Genomic DNA, 20,381 nt, shown 5'->3' on the forward strand with positions numbered 1-20,381 from the left:
ATTTTTGTTTTTTAACCCCATTATGGTACTAAACATCTCAGGCCTGGGTTCACACCTCTGTTTTTTGGTGCTTTTTGCAGAAACACACTACAGTTCATTTACATGTTATCCTATGGGACACGTTGATTTTTTTTTTTCAGCTGCTGCGTATTTGGAATGGGCAAGGAGTTTTTAATGCAAAACTGTGCTATTTATTTATTTTTGGTTCAATATACTTCAATGGAGAAGCTGCAGAAAAGCATGTCATGTGTTTTTGCGGCAATTTGTGTTTTGTAATCTGCTCCACAACAAATTGGGGCAAAATATTTTTTTTAAATGCACATTTTTTTTTAAGGCTATTATCCGATTAATCGAAACAATAATCGGCCAACTAATCAATTATGAAAATAATCGTTAGTTGCAGCCCTAGTCTGAGGCTGCATTCACACCTGAGCATAGCGTTTTTGATTTTTTTCCAGGGCTTTTTTGAGCATTTATTTGTGCGACTTGCGCTCGTTTTTAGAAACTATCATCTGCTGCATCATTTGTTGCTAGGAATTTCAGCTTTTTTTAGCTTTTACGTTTTATTTATTTTTTAATTATTATTTTTATTTATTTTTTTCATTAGGGTAAGGGGTTAGTTAAGGTTGGGTTAGGATTAGGGGTTTGTTTGTTTGTTTGTTTATTTATTTACTTACTATTACTTGGTATTCATTTATTGAATCTCTGATTATTTTTATTCATTTTGTGTAATTATTTTACCTTTTAATTTATTAGTAGTAGTGTTGACACCTTGTCCCTAACACAAATAAATAACCCTATGTCAGGAAGCTAGTTCAGCTAATACTAATTCTTCTACAGCTAATACTAATTTGTGTGCAGCTACTGCTCATTCCCTAATGCTCATTGGCTAAAACAAATTCTCATTATTTAGAATTGAAATTTGCATTAGCTGTATGAGAATTAGTATTGGCTGAACTAGCTTCCTGATATGGGGTTATTTATTTTTTGTTAGTGTTAAGGTGATACTACTACTACTACTACTACTACTACTACTACTACTACTACTACTACTACTACTATTACTATTATTACTATTATTATTACTATTAAAATATTAATATTACTATTATTACTAAAGTATTTTTTATGGGTGTTTTAGTATTTATAACAATTTAATATTTTTAGGTTAAGGGTTAATTATTTATGTATTACATATTATTAATTTTATGATGATTTTTAGCCATTTGTGAATTTAGTTTACATTTATTTATTCATATAATTTTGCTATTTTATGTTTTACAATTTTTTATTTTGAGCAGAAAATCTCTCGAACACACGAGGAAAAATGCACACGAATGGCGTGTTTCTATGGCAATAAAAATGCTCAAATCTGCTCGATTTGAGCGACAAAAAAAAACTCGAACTTTTTTGAGCTTCAGACTGTAGCCAAACGCTTCAGGTGACTTGGAGTGGAGATGTGAGGATAATTGATCTTTTTCTCCTCCAGCTTTTTGGAGCTTCAAGCTACAAAACGCTGAGGTGTGAATGGGGCCCTATAGGTAAACATGACAGGATGGGGGGGGGGGGGGGGCGGAGCCATCATCCGGGTCTGACTGGTGTCCGCATAGAATGTCAGAAGTGACTCATGCAGATAGCAGAGGAATGAGAGCGGAGTCAAAGTCACACCAGGTGCTTTAGCCCAAGGCTAGTACACACTACAGAAGGACGTGCTTTGTTTATTTTTAATTTCAAAGGTTTACAGCCACTTTAACAGAAACCTTACCGAGGGTGAAGCCCTTTTAGTTCTGTTAAAAAGTGCTTTTATTGCAGTCTTTCCCCATTGGAGGGACTTTCTTCCCTTCCTGTCCCCATGATGTAACAGTAAGCAAAGGGAAATCCCTCTAACTGGCACACAGAGATTTCCCCCGCTGGGCTGTTTCTTATGAGGCGCTCTTTGCATTCAAAAAGCTGCAAAAAAAAGGGCGGCGTTGGACCTGCAAAGGTCGATCTATCTGGTAAGGGGCAAATTCTCTTGTGTGCAGTGGAGCACGATGTGTTTTTAACCCCTTCACACAAGAGCTGTACGATTCTGGCTAAAATGTGAATCGTGTTTTTTTTTTTGCTTTGAATAAAGATCACAGTTCTTGCGGTGTAAAATCTTTTCACTGTTTTAGTTTTTTTTTTTTTTTATTATTCATTAAAGTGTATTTTTTTTAACTCCTTTTGAAAAACCGCTACGCAAATACGGTGTGACATAAAATATTGCAACAACCACCATTTTATTCTCTAGGGTCTCTGCTCAAATAAAATATATCATGCTTGGGTGTTCCACATAATTTCTTTGCAGAAAATGATTTGTACTTATAAGCAACAAAAAGTTCTTTCCTTTGATAAAAGAATGAAATAATACTTTGTTTCTACTTATTGGGCGTTGCGATAAAATTTGGCAGTCTGCCTGGATTTAGAATTTTTTCCTGCTGTGAGAACTCTCTGCACTTGTTAGAAAGAATCGTGACATGCTGTTTTGAAGCTCGGGAAGGGAATAAGATTCTTCACACCGATCGTATGCAAATTTGGAGCCTCGGGTTGAAGAGGTTGTACTGGGGCAATGCCCGTAGCTGCAGGCATCACCCCGGTTACTGTATTTTAGAACCAGCTGTTGGCTTTCTTAAGATAACAACCAATGCAGCTAAAAGCCGCTCAGCTGTTATCCTAAGGCTGCATTCACACCTGAGCGTAGCGTTTTGCAGCGTTTTTACCTCGATTTTGTACAGGTCTAGGGTCACAAATTTAAAACGCCCAAATTCGAGTGACAAAAAAGGGTCCAGAACTTGTTTGGGCTTCAGGCGTTCGGCGTCAGGCGTTTTGTAGTGGAGATGTGAACCTTCTCCATAGAGAATAATGTATTTTTTCCCCTCCTAGCGTTTTGGGGCGTCGCGCTTCAGGCAAAAAAACGCTCAGGTGTGAATGCAGCCTAAGGAGCAGGAGGGGATGTCCCCCCGCCACCTTCCACGGCTCTCCCGTCCCACTGGGAGGCCCCAACAATGCCGACTTTTGGTGTTTTAAATACATTGAAGTGCAAAGGAGGAATTTGGGGTCCCCAGATCCCTCCATAAAGTGTACCTGTCACTATTACTGTCACAAGGGATGTTTACATTCCTTATGACAGCAATAAAAATGATCATAAGTAAGTTGTGCCCGCAAACAGTCATCAAACCACATATGAGATATCACTGTGATCGCTAGAGCAAGGGCAATGATTCTAGCACTAGACCTCCTCTGTACCTCTGAACTGATAACCTGTAGACATTTTCAAATAGTCGTCTATGGAGATTTTTAAACACCGTAGTTTGTTTCCATTTCACGAGTGTGCGCAACTTAAAAGAATTACATGTTTGGCTCGGCTAATTTTTCACATTCTACAAAAAAATTGGGCTGACTTTCTCTTCTGTCCATGGACGAACACAGCTTCCTTATATTCTTGACTGTAGGGTTATGTTCTGTCTATTAGGCGTCCTCTCCTAATAGACGTAACATAACCCTACAGTCAAGAATATAAGGAAGCTGTGTCCGACCATGGACATAAGAGAAAAGGATTTTACGGTGAGTACAAAACTCCTATTTTTTTTTTAATTAGTTAATTTAAGTGCCCTTTTCCCCAAAAAATTGCATTTAAAAGACCACTACGCAAATACAGTGTGACATAAAATATAGCAACCATTGCCATTTTATTCTTTAGGGCTCCTGCTAAAAATATATATATATATATATATATATATATATATATATATATATATATATATATATATATATATATATATATATATATATATATATATATATATAATAATTTATACTAGATAATTTTCTAGCAAAAATACAGATTTTAACTTGTAAGCAACAAATGTCAGAAAAAGGCTTAGGCATGAAAGGGTTAATCACCTCTGAATGGTGGTTGGGAATCTATACCTGATCAAACTATCTTGTGTATGGGACTTTTTTTCATGTATTTATTTAAACCGTGGACTCGCCTTTTGGTTTATTTCACCCTGTGAAAAACATATTTTTATAATTGATGCTATCAATGATTTTAGTACTGTTGTTTTGGAGAAGTGCATTTCTTTTCTATAAACAGCCTATAGGAGTTATTTACGAAAGACAAATCCACTTTGCACTACAAGTGCAAAGCGCATTTAGAAGTGCTGTCAATCTGAAATGAGGGGAAGCTCTGCTGATTTTATCATCCAATCATGTGCAAGCTAAAATTCTGATGTTGTTTTATTTTCCTTGCATGTCCCCCTTGGATCTACAGCGGCTGCACTTCCAAGTACACCTTGCACTTGTAGTGCAAAGTGGATTTGCCTTTAGTACATAACCACCTATGTGTGCATGGATACGTAGGATAAATGTTGGGGAGTTTATTGGCTGCAGAAGCCAAACAGACGCTATAAAAAAAAAGTCCAGTGTGCATGAGGCCTTAGAACTATGGCATGGATAAAAGGAATAAGACAGCAGGTACATTTCAGGTGTTTTTTTTTTATTTATTTTTTGCCATTTAACTGTTTTCGTAAATGAGAATGTTTGTGTGTTTTTTTTAAGAACATTGTTGTAATTTTTACTCTTATTTTTGTATTGCAGTAAGTTTACAGGATGGGGAAATAGACAACTATGAAGGTAAAGATATGATGCCTGCTCTTTTCATTGATATTATGAGCGATCTATAATGCTGGCACTATTGCTTGCCCAAATGAACAGCTAGTATCTTTATTTGGTGTGAAGTCATATATCAGAATAAAAAATATATATGTTTTGCCCTGGTTCACACTAGTGTGATTTGTCATGCGCTTTGATAGTTAAAAAATCGCATAAGTCTCACCTCATTGCCGGCAATGAAACCGCTCAAATCGCCGGGACTTGTGTCGCATCGACTTTGAAAAAGGTTCCTGCAATATTTCTTTGCGATTTCATGTGTGACTTGCATTGACATCTGGGTAAATGAAGTCGTAGTTGTCAGCAAGTCGCACATGAAATCACTCTGATCAACGACTTTGAAATCGCACAAGAGTAGCACGACTTCAAAGCCGCACTGGTGTGAACCGGGGCTTCATGTTGGCTTTGCGGAGCTGAACGGATGTATGTGTGTCTAAACTCACTTTTAATAAGGAGTTTCTGAACACAGAAAAACGTGATCTGGGTGGCATAAAAGTTGTTAAAGTGGAAGTCCATGCTAAAACTAAAATCCCTACATCTATAGATACCCACGATCTAACGTTAACCTCTCTAGCACTGTAAAGAAAAAAACAGTATACATTACTTTTCTGAAGTCGATCCGACCCGATCTCCAGCTGGAGCTCTGCAGAGGACCCAGCCCACAACGGCTGTGAAATGAATGGGAAGTGACGTCACCCATAGAGTTACTATGGGGCTTCCGTTGTTGGCTGCCTCCTCTGCACCCGCCTACACAGCTCAGCGTGGGATCGGGTCACCTGCAGTAAAGGCATGTATACTGATTTCTTCTTTATAGGGCTAGGTAGGTTAGTGTTGGATCGTGGGTCTATAGATGCAGGGATTTAATTTTAGCGTGGACTTCCACTTTAAACTTTCCAGATCCCTTCTGGATTTTGAAAAGTTAAACACTAGCGTCAGCTGAATGAGACCCAAGAAGGATACAGTTTATGCAAAAGTTACTACCTAGCAAAAACTGTAACAGACCTTGTAATCGTGTTACATTAAATAGAACAAGAACACTCTGGTAGTGAAATATGATAAAATATTTCTCAGTGTTGAAACATTGTCACATATTTGTTGTATCAGAAACCAGAACACACAAATAAAAACTTGAATCTGCTAGACTTGTACATGGAAAAAAAACAGCTGCAAGGACAAAGAGGAAAAAAAGAAATCATAATGCAGTATAAAACCTAAAAGCAAAATTTATTACATTGCAGCCTTTTTTTCGTTTAAATTGGAGGTTCACCCTAAAAACATGTATATACCATTCCATCCAGCATACTGCCGACGTGTACAGTATGCTGTTTTTTTTTTTCCGCTGTACATACCGCTGTATAGCTATTTTCCCCCCCGGCTTCCGGGTAGTGGCTCCCGCGGCACTGGGCGTTCCTATTCAGAGACTAAGTGATTGACGTGATGACAAAAGCTTCCCCCCCGCACATAATGCGCGTCACCAGTTTCCGAAAGAAGCCGAACTGCGAGTCGACTCTATATGGCGCCTGCGCACCGACGTTCGGCTTCTTTCGGAAAACTGGTGACGCGCATTATGCGCCGGGGGAAGCTTTTGTCATACGTCAATCACTTAGTCTCTGAATAGGAACGCCCACTCCCGCTGGACCCACTACCCGTAAGCCGGGGGGGGGGGATAGCTATACGGCGGTATGTACAGCGAAAAAAACAGCATACTGTACATGTCTGCCTTAAAGTGGATGTAAACTCTCACATATACCCAGTGAAGTGTACAGCCTCAGATGATACACAGAGATGAAACAAATCTCCCTACATAAGTTTTACATTTATATCTTCTCTCTTCATCTGTATATATCCTTTAGAAAGTGCACGTCCTGTTAAAGTTTTTCTCTTCCTGGTTAGTACTGGGAGTGGATTATTGGAATACAGCCAAGACAGCTGATTGGAGGAAAGGAACACACCCCCTCTCCTCATAGGCAAAGTAGGAATGTGCACAGCTTGTCTCTTAGAGGACAAGCAGACTGCTAATCTATTTATAGCAACCTCCCCCGACACACACTTCTATCTCCTGTCTTGAGAACGTGTGAGAATTTATTAGGCTGATAACAGAAGGACGGAGCAGGAGATGGCCACAGGACTTTGTTATTTGAAGAGAGATAAGAAAACTCTACAGATATGTTCCCAACTCAAATTTCATGAATCGGGTTTACATCCACTTTAAAGCAAAGTGCCACCCAAAAATAGAACTTCTGCTTTTTGGAATTCCCCCCTCCCTCTGGTGTCGCATTTGGCACCTTTCAGGGTGGCGGAGGGAGCAGATACCTGTGTAATCCAGGTATTTGCTCCCACTTTACCGCGGCGAACTACGCCACATCTGGCGCCTACTCCACCCCCTGCGCTGTCTTCTGCGAGACACATAGGTCCCAGAACACAGCAGGGACCAGTGCAACTTGCTCATGTTCAGTAGGGAACCAGGAAGATGTCGGCGGCAGCGCCCAAAAGCCAAGGGTCAGATTGGCTTCAGGTGCCGACATCGCTGGCGCCCAGGACAGTTGAGTGTCCATATATTAAAAGTCAGCAGCTGCAATATTTGTAGCTGCTGACTTTAAATGATTTTTTTTCGGTGGAACTCCGCTTTAAGTCAGCGGTTTTTCTAACAGAACAAGCACTCTTGCAGATGCAGCAGTTGCAGGAATGAGTCAAACCATTTACCAATGACTGGGTGGTTACAATGATTAGCTTTTTTTTATTCATATGAAACCGTCTGGTGAAAAACTTCCCCTGGCGCATAAGGCGCGTCACCAGTTTTCCGTAAGTAGCCGACCTGCGAGTCGGCGCTATATGGCGCCTGCGCCCGCCGTGTAGAGCTGACTGCGCAGGCGCCATATAGTTCGGCTACTTACGGAAAACTTGTGACGCGCCATATGCGCCAGGGGAAGTTTTTCACCAGACGTCAATCATCTAACCTCTGAATAGGAACGCCCACTCCCGCGGGAGCAAGAACCCGGAAGCTGGGGGGGAAATAACAAAACGGTATGTACGGCAAAAAAAATAAAAAAAAACTCGGCATACTGTACATGTCGGAAGTATGCTGGATGTAATGGTATATAGATGTTTTTTAGGGTGAACCTCCGCTTTAAGATAAAAACCTTCATGTGTAGCAGCCTCCCAAGGCCCACCAAAAGTCTTAAAGGATCACTTCTGGGGTCCCTCGGCGGCTGTCTCGGCTCCCCCCGCAAGGACTCAACACCTTCATGCGAGTGAGCTTGCATGGTGTTGAGTTCTTGCGGGCGCTCTCCCTTGATACTGGCGGCGGCCATAGCCGCTCACTATCACTCGGGCCCCGCCCCCGGCGCGCTGCATCATTGGATGTGATTGACAGCAGCACAAGCCAATGGCTGCTCTGCTTTCAATCAACCAATGAATGAGTCGGGAAGACGGCCGAGAAGCCTGCACGTTCACAGCGCAGGATTTTCGAGGGGTTGGGTAAGTAAACGGGGGGGCCGCCAATACTCAGATTTTTTTTTTCACCTTAATGCATAGAATGCATTGAGGTGAAAAAACATTTTACCTTTACAACCCCTTTAAGAACAGCGAACTGGCCCTTTTGTTTAGAAAGTCTGGAGACCATAGGTGTGCACGCCAGGTGTGCCTGGGCACACCCTAAATACCCTGTGTGGTGGAGATTTCCCCTGTTTCCCGTCTCCCCCCTGCATTGCTTCTGGCTTCCCTCCTCTCCTCTGACGAGCGGGGAAGGGGTTGGTAGATCTATTTCATTAACTGGCCCCTTCCTTTTCTGAATGAACACAGTGTCTGTACCGATCCCTCCTGTCTTCATTCTTAACTGAATCTTCATTCTTAACTGAAGCATCATAAACTGCAGAGAACGGGACTGGGGAATTTCTGTCTTCCGTTTCTTTCTCTGTCTCAAAAGTGAGACATCAGCAGTCTGTTTAGACCCCTTGATATTTCACCAAAGCCCCATAATGGGACTCCTAAAAAATATTTAAAAAGTAATAAAAAATATTGTAAAAAAATTATCAAAAAAATAATCGAGAAAAAAATATTGTATAAAATTATCGAAAAGAATATTGTAAAAAATAATCCCCCCATAAATATTGTAAAAAAATAAATAAAAAAACGACTGACACCGTTCCCTGCCCTACTGACACCAATCTTTGCTCTACTGACACCGTCCACTGCTCTGCTGATATAAACGCATGTGTGGGTGCACACTAATGCTGGAGACCCTTGGCCTAGTGCTGGTGTTTATGATTATAGGAGGACTGTACATACTATGCTTCCCTATGGGTGGTGGTGGAGGGTTGTGGAAAACCTATGACCAGTACTGCCCAGAAAGTACTTATAAGGTTGTCTTATCACAGCCATCGAGACACACAAACCTACATAGTCACTGATACACCGGGCTGAAAATTGGTAAACCTGCACCAATATGAAAACCACATGGAGAGAATAGAACTCCATCAGCCGATGGAAATGTATTTCTTTATCAATTGGATTTGCTGTGTAAAATGTGTACATCTTCATTACAGGATGAATTTGTTTGTGAGAACTCTTCTGTCTGTAAAAATAATTTTCTTCTATTCTAGTTTTTTCCTTTCCAAGTGCTTTGGCGGAAGAGAATCTGCTTAACGTTTCAAAGCCACTGCCGAAACAGCTATGGGAGGCCCAAAAGGTGCAGTTTTATCTTCCATTAAATTCTTGTTGTCTGTCTATGAAGGTTCTCATTCTCCGGGTTGGTTGTGGTGTGACTGGTGGAAGTTTGGCGCTAGACTAGCTTCATCATTTCTCCAAATGGCTTTTTCAGTTCAGACTATGAAAAGGAAAACTAAACTTTTCCAGTTCAAAGTATGTCTATAACATACCCCAGGGTTAATGCCCACATGGGCAACTCGGTCACCTTAGGCCCCTTTCACACTTGTGCGATTTTGTCCTGCGACTTGGGACTGCAAAGTCGTACCCCATGATTTCCAATGATTACCATTCATATCTGTACTACTTTGGTCCGACTTTGATGTAAGCTGAGTTCCATAGACCTCAAGTTTTCACAGGCATTCCCTGTAATCCTCTCAAAATCTAGGCAAATTTGCAGCTGCAAAATCGTGTGACTTTGAGGTGGCGGTGGTGTGAAAGAGGCCTTGACCCAACTAGCATGTTCTCCATTAAATGTGTCAATCAGATGTTGTTTGTCCAACCAGGGGTGCAAAAATGTGTGTACAAAGTGTTCTACTCAAGATGATCCAATCACTAAGAGCGCTTTTACACTGAGGCGCAGGGCGTCGGCGGTAACGTTTTAGAGGCACTTTACCGTTGTTTTATAGCCGATTTTCAGCCATTATCGGGGCACTTTCAACCCCCGCTAGCAGACGAATAAAAGAGTTAATAGCGGCCACAAATCATCGCAACGCTGCCCATTGATTTCAATGGGCGGGCGCTTTAGGAGTGGTGTATACAACGCTCCTAAAGCGCCTCAAAGATGCTGCCTGCAGGACTTTTTTTAACGTTCCGCAAGCGCACCGCTTCAGTGTGAAAGCCCTCGGCCTCTCACACTTGTGACAGGAGAGGCGCTATTTTTAGTGCTATTTTAAGCGCCTGTAAAGCACCTTAGTGTGAAAGTAGCCTAAAGTGCCACAAAGTCTAGAGGGGTGTTAACTGAGTTACAAAGCTGGCGATATGACTTTCTGTCAAATTTAGAGGGCTTTATGATGATAGAGGGACACTGTTGCTATAGTAAATGTTTTAACCACTTAAGATCCGGACCATTATGCAGGTTATAGACCTTGCCCCTTTTTGCGATTCGGCACTGCGTCGCTTTAACTGACAATTGCACGGTCGTGCGATGTGGCTTCCAAACAAAATTGGTGCCTTTTTTTTTCCCCACAAATAGAGCTTTCTTTTGGTGGTATTTGATCACCTCTGCAGTTTTTATTTTTTGCGCTATAAACAAAAATAGAGCGACAATTTTGAAAAAAATTCAATATTTTTTACTTTTTGCTATAATAAATATCCCCCAAAAACGATATTAAAAAAAAAAAAAAAAAAAAAAAATAAAAAATTTCCCTTAGTTTAAGCCGATACGAATTCTTGTGAAAATGACCATTACAGTTTAGGAGTTGACAACTAGGGGGCGCTGAAGGGGTCAAGTGTGACCTCGTATGTGTATGTAACTGTAGGGGGCGGGGCTGGGCGTGTGACGTCAGTGATCGTCTTTCCCTATATCAGGGAACAAACGATCACTGACACAGCCACAATGAAGAACGGGGAAGGTGTGTTTACACACACCTCTCCCTGTTCTTCAGCTCCTGTGACCGATCTCGGGACACCGGCGGCTATCGGGTCCGCGATCACGGAGCTTCGGACCGGGTCGCGAGCGGCTGTGCTCTTAAAGAGGACGTACAGGTACGTGATTGTGACCAGCCGTGCCATTCTGCCGACGTATATCGGCATGAAGGGGTCCTTAAGTGGTTAAAGCACTGTATGGTAAACTTTGCATTGGAGCAGCTTTCGGTGGCACAGGTAAAAGGCAAGGTAACTATTTACAGACTTTTTTTTACAGGACATTATCAACAAGTATATTAAAACAGTTTTATATGTGGGTGACAAGTGGTATTAACCCTTTCTCTACCAGGCCCTACATGCTACATTTAAAGTGGTTCTAAAGGCAGAAGGTTTTTCATCTTGCTGCATTCTGTGCAGTAAGATGAATAAAAACCTGTGTGCAGCAGCCCCCTAAGGCCCCTTTCACATGTGCGGACCGTATGTCCGCTTTTTCATCCATCCGTTTGCAGATGAAAAAGGGACATACATTGGTCCCTATGTGATTGCGGGTGTCAGTGGATAAACATCCGCTGACACCCGTAATCACCCGCCTCCGCAAAGATCCGATTTAGTGGACGGAAGAAAACCCTATTTTTTCTTCCGTCTGCGGATCGGATGAATACGGACACACGGTCCGTGTTCATCCGATCCCCCATTGGGGAGAGTGTGCGGGGACCGCCCTGTCAGCCGCCGGCTCAGCAGGGATTACTGAGCGATCCCCGATGAGCTTACGGAGGCGGATCATTAATGATCCGCCCCATGTGAAAGGGCCCTAATACTTACCTGAGGCTTATCTTGATCAGTGATGTTTGCGCGAGAGACTCGGCTGTCCAGGACTCTCCCTCTTGATTGGCTGAGACACTCAGCGGGCAACATTTACTCCCACTGCTGTCAAAACAAAGTTAGTGAGCCATTGAGGAGAGAGAGGGGGCGGGACAGAGCCACAGCTTTGTGTCTGAATGGACACACAGAGCAGCAGATCGGTTCGGGTACCCCCATAGCAAGCTACTTGCTGTGGGGGTAGGAGGGGAGGGGCAGGCGAGGGACCCGAGAAGAGGAGGATCTGGGCTGCTCTATGCAAAATCACTACACAGAGCAGGTATGTACATGTTTGTTATTTTTAAATAATAAAAAAAAAGCAAGACTTTTAAGTATAACTAAGTGCAAATCTGCATTAAAATGCTAATCAGTTTGTATTTCTGTCTGTGCCGCATTAGGGAGATTCACCCTCTCTTTGTTAAAGCGGAACTTTAGTCAGAAAATTAAGTCCTGCTAGATCACATCAAGCTGGCCTTTTTTGCAGGCACAGCTATGTACAACTTTAAAAATAAGTGACTATACCGTTTAAAATCCAGTAATACACTGTCTCACCCTGCTCTGCATGTGCACAGTTGCTCTCCATTTTTGGCATTGTGCAGAAAATCCGAGCCACTAGGCTGCGATTAGCTGCGGGAGCCGGCAGCCTCCCATAGCCTTTAATGGGACTGCCTTCCGCAGCTAACCGCCAGGAACCCCTACTGGGATTCTCACGTGTGTTCGATGTCAGGCCTATTTGCAAGTGGGAATTTGGACTTACTAAGCTTGCCAGTTGTAAATGTTTCTGTTCTGGCATAACTTTGTCACCGAAGGGGTTATAGTCCTCATCCTTGTTAGGGATAGTTGTTTCAGTTTGATAGGGATGGCCTCCTTAATGCTTCCTGCAAACCAGTAGATCTTTCTGTCCATAACATGCATCTCACTGACTTCCAGAAAGTCCCTTCACCTTGAGATGTAGGAGAAGGGACATTCTTTCTAGGACAGTCAGGACTCCGCACTAAATATTGCCTAGGATTTTGGTCATGCAGCCTGCACTATAGGGCTATAAACAATATTTATTTACTATCCATCTGGACGAGTCGGTTATCAAAGTTTAAAAATGTAACTACAGATCCAGTTTAATGTTTTATCAATTTTTGAAACTTGCCTGGGTGTTGGCTGTAAGCTGAAATATTTTCTGTTGTGTGCGGTGTATAGGTCCAGTCTATGACATCTCGTCCGCGGTCTTGTGAAGTTCCTGGAATCAAGTATGTATTAAAGTCTGTCTTTTTTTTCTTGTAGAAAGTTCAGCTTCTCCTTGTGCGATGCTCACTGCTATACATGTATTATAATATGAGAAGTCTGTGTAATGTATGTCACAAATGGGTGAGCTGTTATTCCTTATTTCTTTAAAGTGGTTGTAAACCCTGTTACACCACTTTTACCTACAGGTCAGCCTTACAAGGTTGACCTGTAGGTATGCAAAGTAGAAAATATAATCAGTGCAATAAAACACATGAAAAAACAAGCAGCTGAACACTGGGATTCAATTAATAAAATTCCTGAGCATAAATATAAAGTAGATAGTGCAGCGCTTAAAGTCCAATAATAGAAAGTCCAAATAGAATCTTTTCTAAAGTGACTGGTGATGAGTAGAAATCATGCAGGTGCTGTAGCGTGGTAAAAAGTAGAAACACCACCACCAATGGTAGTAATGGCCGCTCACCTCACCAATATGACCCTCTGTTAGATAAGGTCATAAACAGCATTCCCATAAGGGTATCTCCAAAAGGGGTAAATCCAGCTATGATATGAATGGTCTCCAAAGGAAGGTCAGCAATCAAGCATCAGATCCAAATGTAAAAGAAAAACAGCACATAGTGTTTCTCCGTGGAGGCAATATAATACATTTTAATAAATTAAAAAACGCACTTACAGAGCAAAGGCACTCAATCCAGTGCCAGGGATAACAGGCATGTGTGTAGCTATGATCGCGGGTGACGTCACGCTCTCCCTACCGAACGTTGCGTCCCTGGGGCGGGACTTCTTCAGCGGATGTAGGTGAGAGTAAAACAGTCACCCAATTATATATGCGTCCGTTGCCGTAGCAACTACGACGCCGAATCCAGCTACGGTAAGGCAGCAGGAACCAAAAACAAATGCAAAACGAATGATAGTCCAATCAGCATGGAGAGGGGAGAGAGATGAAGCGCAGGCATCACATGGTCATTACCATGGAGAGAAGCGCAGCGTCTGACGTGGAGCACAGGGATCACATGGTGGTTACCATGGAGAGGTGCGCAGCGTCTGTTACGGTGCGGCAAAAGGGACAAAAAACCACAATGCTACAGCGCTGCAAACCACAAACAGCTGTGTATCTACACAGACAGAAAATGAACGCACTAGGTACCCTGAGTATCTCTTAACCACTTCAGCCTCGGACCATATTGCTGGTCAAAGACCAGAGCACTTTTTGCGATTCGGCACTGCGTCGCTTTAACTGACAATTGCGCGGTCGTGCGACGTGGCTCCCAAACAAAATTGGCGTACTTTTTTTCCCACAAATAGAGCTTTCTTTTGGTGGTGTTTGATCATCTCTGCGTTTTTTAGTTTTTGCGCTATTAAGAAAAATAGAGCGACAATTTTGAAAAAAAAATATTTTTTTTTAACTTTTTACCATAATAAATATATAAAAAAACTATTTTTTTCCTCAGTTTAGGCCGATACGTATTCTTCTACATATTTTTCGTAAAAAAAATTGCAATAAGCTTTTATTGATTGGTTTGCGCAACAGTTATAGCGTTTACAAAATAGGGGGTAGTTTTTTTTTTTACTAGTAATGATGGCGATCAGCATTTTTTTTTCCGATATTGCGTCATTATGGCGGACACTTTTTGGGACCATTGGCATTTTTATAGCGATCAGTGCTATAAAAATGCATTGATTACTATAAAAATGCCACTGGCATGGAAGGGGTTAACACTAGGGGCGAGCAAGGGGTTAAGTATGTTCCCTGGGTGTGTTCTAACTGTAGGGGGGGTGGACTCACTAGGGGAAATGACTGATCGCTGTTCATACATTGTCAGGCATACATTGTTCATACGGTCAGGCATTTCTCCCCTTAAAGGACCGGGAGCTGTGTGTTTAAACACACAGCTCCCGGTTCTCGCTCTGTAACGAGCGATCGCGGGTGCCCGGCAGGGATCGCGCCCGCCGGGCACGTGCGCGGGAGTCAGGAGCGAGCAGGATGACCTATAGCTACGTACGTGCTCTCGCCCAGCAGAGCCGACCTGCCGCCGTATAAGTTATACGGTGGCTGGTCGGCAAGCAGCTAAACTTGCACAGTTAAGGAGATATTCAATATATGCGCTGCTGCCGAGATTATCGGCACATACACACTGAAGAAACGGGTCGCTGGTGCCGTTTCTTCAGGAGTCGTGCCATGACCGGCTGCTCCCCAGTGACAACATTGTGACGCCAGCCAATCACAGCACCGGAGCTGCGAACCTGGAAGTAAGTCGGTGGAAAATGTCCATTCTGTACTCGGAGGGCCGACGCCAATCCAGGGCATCGTTCTAAAGTAAGTATTTCATAATGAGCTAGTATTGTCTTGCAGAGTCCCCCCCCCCCCCCCCAAGGTTTACAACCTCTAGGTCCGTGTTTCTGACGCTGAGGCATCAGCATGATAGCCAGATAATGAACATTTTATAAACGAGAGGTCAGCAATGGCAGCCTCCATATTCCTCACTGAAATTCTACCACTGTTGGTTTCACCATACTGCCTGTTGGCAATAGCCTGGCCTTCCACTATAATATGGGTAACTTATAGTTTAAACAGTTGTCTACTGTAACCAATTTAGTATCGCTGTTGCTAATATGACAAGTAGAATTGAGCAATTTGTATTTCCTTTTTTTTTTTTATCTACAGAGTTTTTCCATCTTCTGATCAGAACGCAGGCCTCTCACATTTCCAGGGGAATCTAAACACAGGTGGTTCACTGCCAGACCTTACAAACCTCCATTTCCCCTCTCCGTTGCCCACTCCCCTGGACCCAGATGACACGGCATATGCGGGCTTGGGCACGGAAAACAGCACGAGTGGGCTGCCTGCTGCTATGACTCACCTGGGCATCAGTAACTCGCCAGGTCAGTGATGTACAGACAATTCTTAAATAGAACTAGAAGGCTACCGGACTTGAACTCATTAGGCTCTTTTTTAGTAAAAGATATTTAGAGTTTTGTGCATTTGCTTTTTTTGATTTATGAATTCAATTATTTTTTTTCAGTTCGCTAAAGGCATTAACCTAGAGATTGGCTAAATTTTAACCTAGTTCAAAAATTGCACTTTTTTTATTTTTATGGTCCTGTCCGGACACTTTAGAATTTGTAACTATTTTTCTCTTGGGTATGCCGTGTATAGTCCACCTTCTTGCAAAAATGTCTTAAATGCACCCACAATAATAGAATTTTAAAAAGTTCCATTGTTAAATGTTTGCATTGAAGCCCGCAGAGCATTGCATCTGTGATCAATGCATCACGGGTGCCGTGAGCAGGCTTGTTTACATCCCATCCACAGCTCCTTATGAAGGTGGAGACTTGCTATCACTGACTAAGTAAACCCACTACAACATGGGTGCTCAACCTGTGGCCCTCCAGCTGTTGTGGAACTACAATTTCCATCATGCCTCTGCCTTTGGGAGTCATGCTTGTAACTTCCAGCCTTGCAATGATTCATGGGACTTGTAGTTTTGCAACAGCTGGAGGGCCACAGGTTGAGCACCCCTGCACTACAAGTACAACAATGTCTCCACACTTGTGGTGGCAGATGGAACTTGTAGTCTGTCAATTCACAAACCTGTGTAAATGGATGACATGGCTGTGCAGGTGGAGCTATGTACAGCTGTGCTAAATTTAAATGCTGCAGGGGGGAAGTACGCTGTGATTCAGGTAAGTGGGGGGGGAGTTGATACTGGGAGTGGTTAAGGAATGTGACTGTTTCATGTTACACCCTGAATATTGGTGTCCCTTGAAACTTGTCTAGTAGTAGTCAGTCACATTCAACTGGACCTCTTCTGTCATTTTGAAGACATTTTTGTAGCTTATGTAAGCCACTTATTCAGTTTTAGAACTAAAGAAGCAGCTTGGATAAGCTATAAAATGTCTTCAGCATTACAGAATAAGTCCAGTTGAATGTGACTTGACTAATACTAGATATACCAAGGCTTGGATAAAGCCTTCTTCATACAGGCGTACTATACCACATGCCCATGCAGGACTGTGTTTACCTGCATCGGGATGGATAGGTGTTCCATGCTGGCTGTCGTATTGATGTCTACTGGTAACCAGCAGCTACACAGACACCGCTGCTGTGTCCCATTTTGACATCTGCGTGGGTGCATGTCCCCAAATGCAGACAGTGTGATTTTATGGGTACCCGCACCCACACAGATGTCATTTTGGGATGTGGGTGCTGTGTCCCAAAAGAAAGCAATGGGACTGTCTGAATGGCATGCACAGATTACCTGTGCATCTTTGTTCAGGTAAACACGGCCCTGCACGGGCGTACAGTATAGTATGCCCCATGTGAACGAGGCCTAAATAAGACAACGTGCTACATGATCTGTAAGGTGAACTAAGTCTTTAAAACATGCTTTTCTATTGGTGTAAATTAACTTACAGTTGTCCCACTACAGTGCTGTATTCTGATGTAAAATGAGTATTGGCCACACCCCTCATCACAGCCACCCTAAGACAGAATTGTAATGCTGCGAAAGTGAGATTTGTTGTATACAGTGTGAATTGTAGTACAACGGCTGTAACAGGAAAGTGGAGGCAAGACTATAAGGGTCCATTTACACGAGGCGTTTGACTGCCCGTGCAGGTCCATGTTTTTCTAGCAGAGGGGTGGATAGATGTTGCTTGCATACCTGTGCCAGTGTCTTGTCGATCTGGTTCCCCTATCAAGATGGTTCCCTGCCTGACTGCGCAGGCGCGGATGAAGCCCACGGAAATCTCCCAACCTCGGGCGGCATCCAGGCTCATTCCTTAACATCCCTGTGGATTGGAGGATGTTAAAAAAAAAAAAAAAAGAGCCAGAAGGCCGAGCGAGCGCAGCAAGCCGTCCGAGCGAAGACGTGAGGCCCACTGGCCACCTACCTCAAATTCCACGTCGCCCTGGAGGTTGTGATTTCCGTCGGCAAGGATTGCGCCTGCGCAGTCAAGGACGGAACCATATCGTCAGATCAACGGCAGTCTATAAAAAGCCTATTGGGACACGTGGTTGCATGGACAAAGCTGCAGTGTCCCAATATGACGCGTAGGTGTTGGGTCCTTGAACTTGCACACAGTGAATTTAGGGGACACGCATGCACCTACATGTCATATTGGGACACCCCATGCAGCTACGTGCCCTTATAAACTTCTGTTGACTGTTGCCACAAAGATGAATGCAACAACTATGTATCCCCATGCTGGGAAAACCTGGACATATTTGGGGCACTCAATCAAGCACCCTGAATGAATGGACGTGAAAAATGTAGTGTGTTTTTTTTTTTTTTTTTTTTTTTTCCCCCAAGGTCTACCTGACTGAATATCTGTTTTTGTTTAGTTTTTTTTTTTTTTTAAAGAAAAATTCTCACCAACCCTTTTTGTTTTGTTGCACTATGTGCATGTAGCACATTGTCAAGTTTTTTTCTGTGTACACTGACAGTGGAGCCAGCATGGTAAACACCCCCCCCCCCTCCTTTCCATTATCGCCACAACTGCTATTCAACTATACAGCTTTTTTGCCATACTTTGAGTGACCAGCTCCAACCACAGCATGGAGAACGGCAATGGTCAATGAAGATTTGTAACATCAGTTGGCATCCCACGTTTTGTGTTCCGAAAAGCAATATGAAACCAGGTTATGGAGAATTTATTCCAGTAGTGGCAATATAGATCATGCCGCTTTCAACGAGACACATATCTTATTAGAATGGCAATAGGCGGCTAGGGAACAGGAAGAATGTGGATACAGAAGAATGTGGAGCTTTGTCTGTGTACTGCGGAGGAACTCGTCCGTTTACTCTGTCAGTCACACAGGAATATTGGCGCTCATTTACCCTCAGTGACTTGTACAAAGTATACTGTTACAACTCTGATCTCCAATAAACGGTGTTGTCAAATGTAGGAGCTCACATTGTGCAGCATCCAAACTCACAACTGCAGGAATCAACCACATGGCTCCTCTCTCTGAGTGCTCCGTTATTGTCGGCAACTGTACAGGGTCCCTTTTTTGGGCCTTTTGGCCTGTTCCTCCATCTGCTTGGCTTTCTAAGATTTACTTTTTGACTTTTGTTGTTTGGTCACTAGTTGCTGACTGGGGAGAAGTGGTTTCTAGCAAAGAAAGCGTGACATACTGCTGTCCACGCTCTGTTCCACCAATCAAGATTTTCACAGCCAAAAAAACCTCCTCAAATGCTGCCATCCCAATGTTTGATCAAGCAAAAGACATATCCCTCTGCTTTCCTATAAAAAAAACTGACCACACTGATCATGAGAGCACAGTGTAGTCCGTTTTCTAGCTGTGCTGAGAACTCTGCCTTTAATGATCAGACTTGTGCTAACACACCCACCCACTCCCTGGGAAGACCAGTGTACTGCAGCTTATTTTTCCCCCCAACTCTCTGAGCACCTTATGCAGCTGAGGTGACACACACACACGCGTGTTTGCCATTTAGTTCCATTTTAAACTGAATTGGTTATTTAACAAGGTGAAGGTTTGCATATGCTTTAAATGTAGCAATGAGGAGCACCCAATAAGGTACTATATAAAAAAAATTGTATCAATTTTTTTTTTCTAACCACTTAAGACCCGGACCTTTAGGCATGGCTCCCAAACAAATTTGACGTCCGTTTTCCCCCACAAATAGAGCTTTCTTTTGGTGGTATTTGATCACCTCTGTGGTTTTTATTTTTTGCGATATACAAAAATAGAGCGACAATTTTGAAAAAAATGCAATATTTTTTACTTTTTGCTATAATAAATATCCCCCAAAAATATATAAAAAAAATATATTTTTTTCCTCTGTTTAGGCTGATACGTATTCTTCTACCTATTTTTGTTAAAAAAAAACAATAAGCGTTTATCGATTGGTTTGCGCCAAATTTATAGCGTTTACAAAATAGGGGATAGTTTTATTGCATTTTTATAAAAAACAAAATTTTTTACTACTAATGGCGGCGATCAGCAATTTTTTTTTTCGTGACTGCGACATTATGGCGGACACTTCGGACAATTTTGACACATTTTTGGGACCATTGTCATTTTCACAGCAAAAAATGCATTAAAAATGCATTGTTTACTGTGAAAATGACAATTGCAGTTTGGGAGTTAACCACAAGGGGGCGCTGAAGGGGTTAAGTGTGACCTCATTTGTGTTTCTAACTGTAAGGGGGTGTGTCTGTAGGTGTGACGTCATTGATTGTGTTTCCCTATAAAAGGGAACACACGATCAATGACGGCACCACAGCGAAGAACGGGGAAACTGTGTTTTCACACAGCTCTCCCCGTTCTTCAGCTC

At 42.6% G+C, this 20,381-nt stretch overlaps 1 protein-coding gene across 2 annotated transcripts in view; it reads left to right on the forward strand.

Moving 5' to 3' along the window:
• Positions 1-20,381, forward strand: part of CRTC3 (CREB regulated transcription coactivator 3) — a 217,243-nt gene that overhangs the window by 176,804 nt on the left and 20,058 nt on the right. For both annotated transcript variants that reach the window (XM_040342542.1, XM_040342543.1), the window contains 4 exons: positions 4,621-4,656; positions 9,294-9,379; positions 13,036-13,085; positions 15,746-15,963. In XM_040342542.1, the coding sequence (XP_040198476.1) occupies positions 4,621-4,656; positions 9,294-9,379; positions 13,036-13,085; positions 15,746-15,963 (390 nt within the window). The remainder of the gene's footprint in view (positions 1-4,620; positions 4,657-9,293; positions 9,380-13,035; positions 13,086-15,745; positions 15,964-20,381) is intronic.

The sequence above is a fragment of the Rana temporaria genome, chromosome 3 (assembly GCF_905171775.1).
Source record: "Rana temporaria chromosome 3, aRanTem1.1, whole genome shotgun sequence".
NCBI lineage: Eukaryota > Metazoa > Chordata > Amphibia > Anura > Ranidae > Rana > Rana temporaria.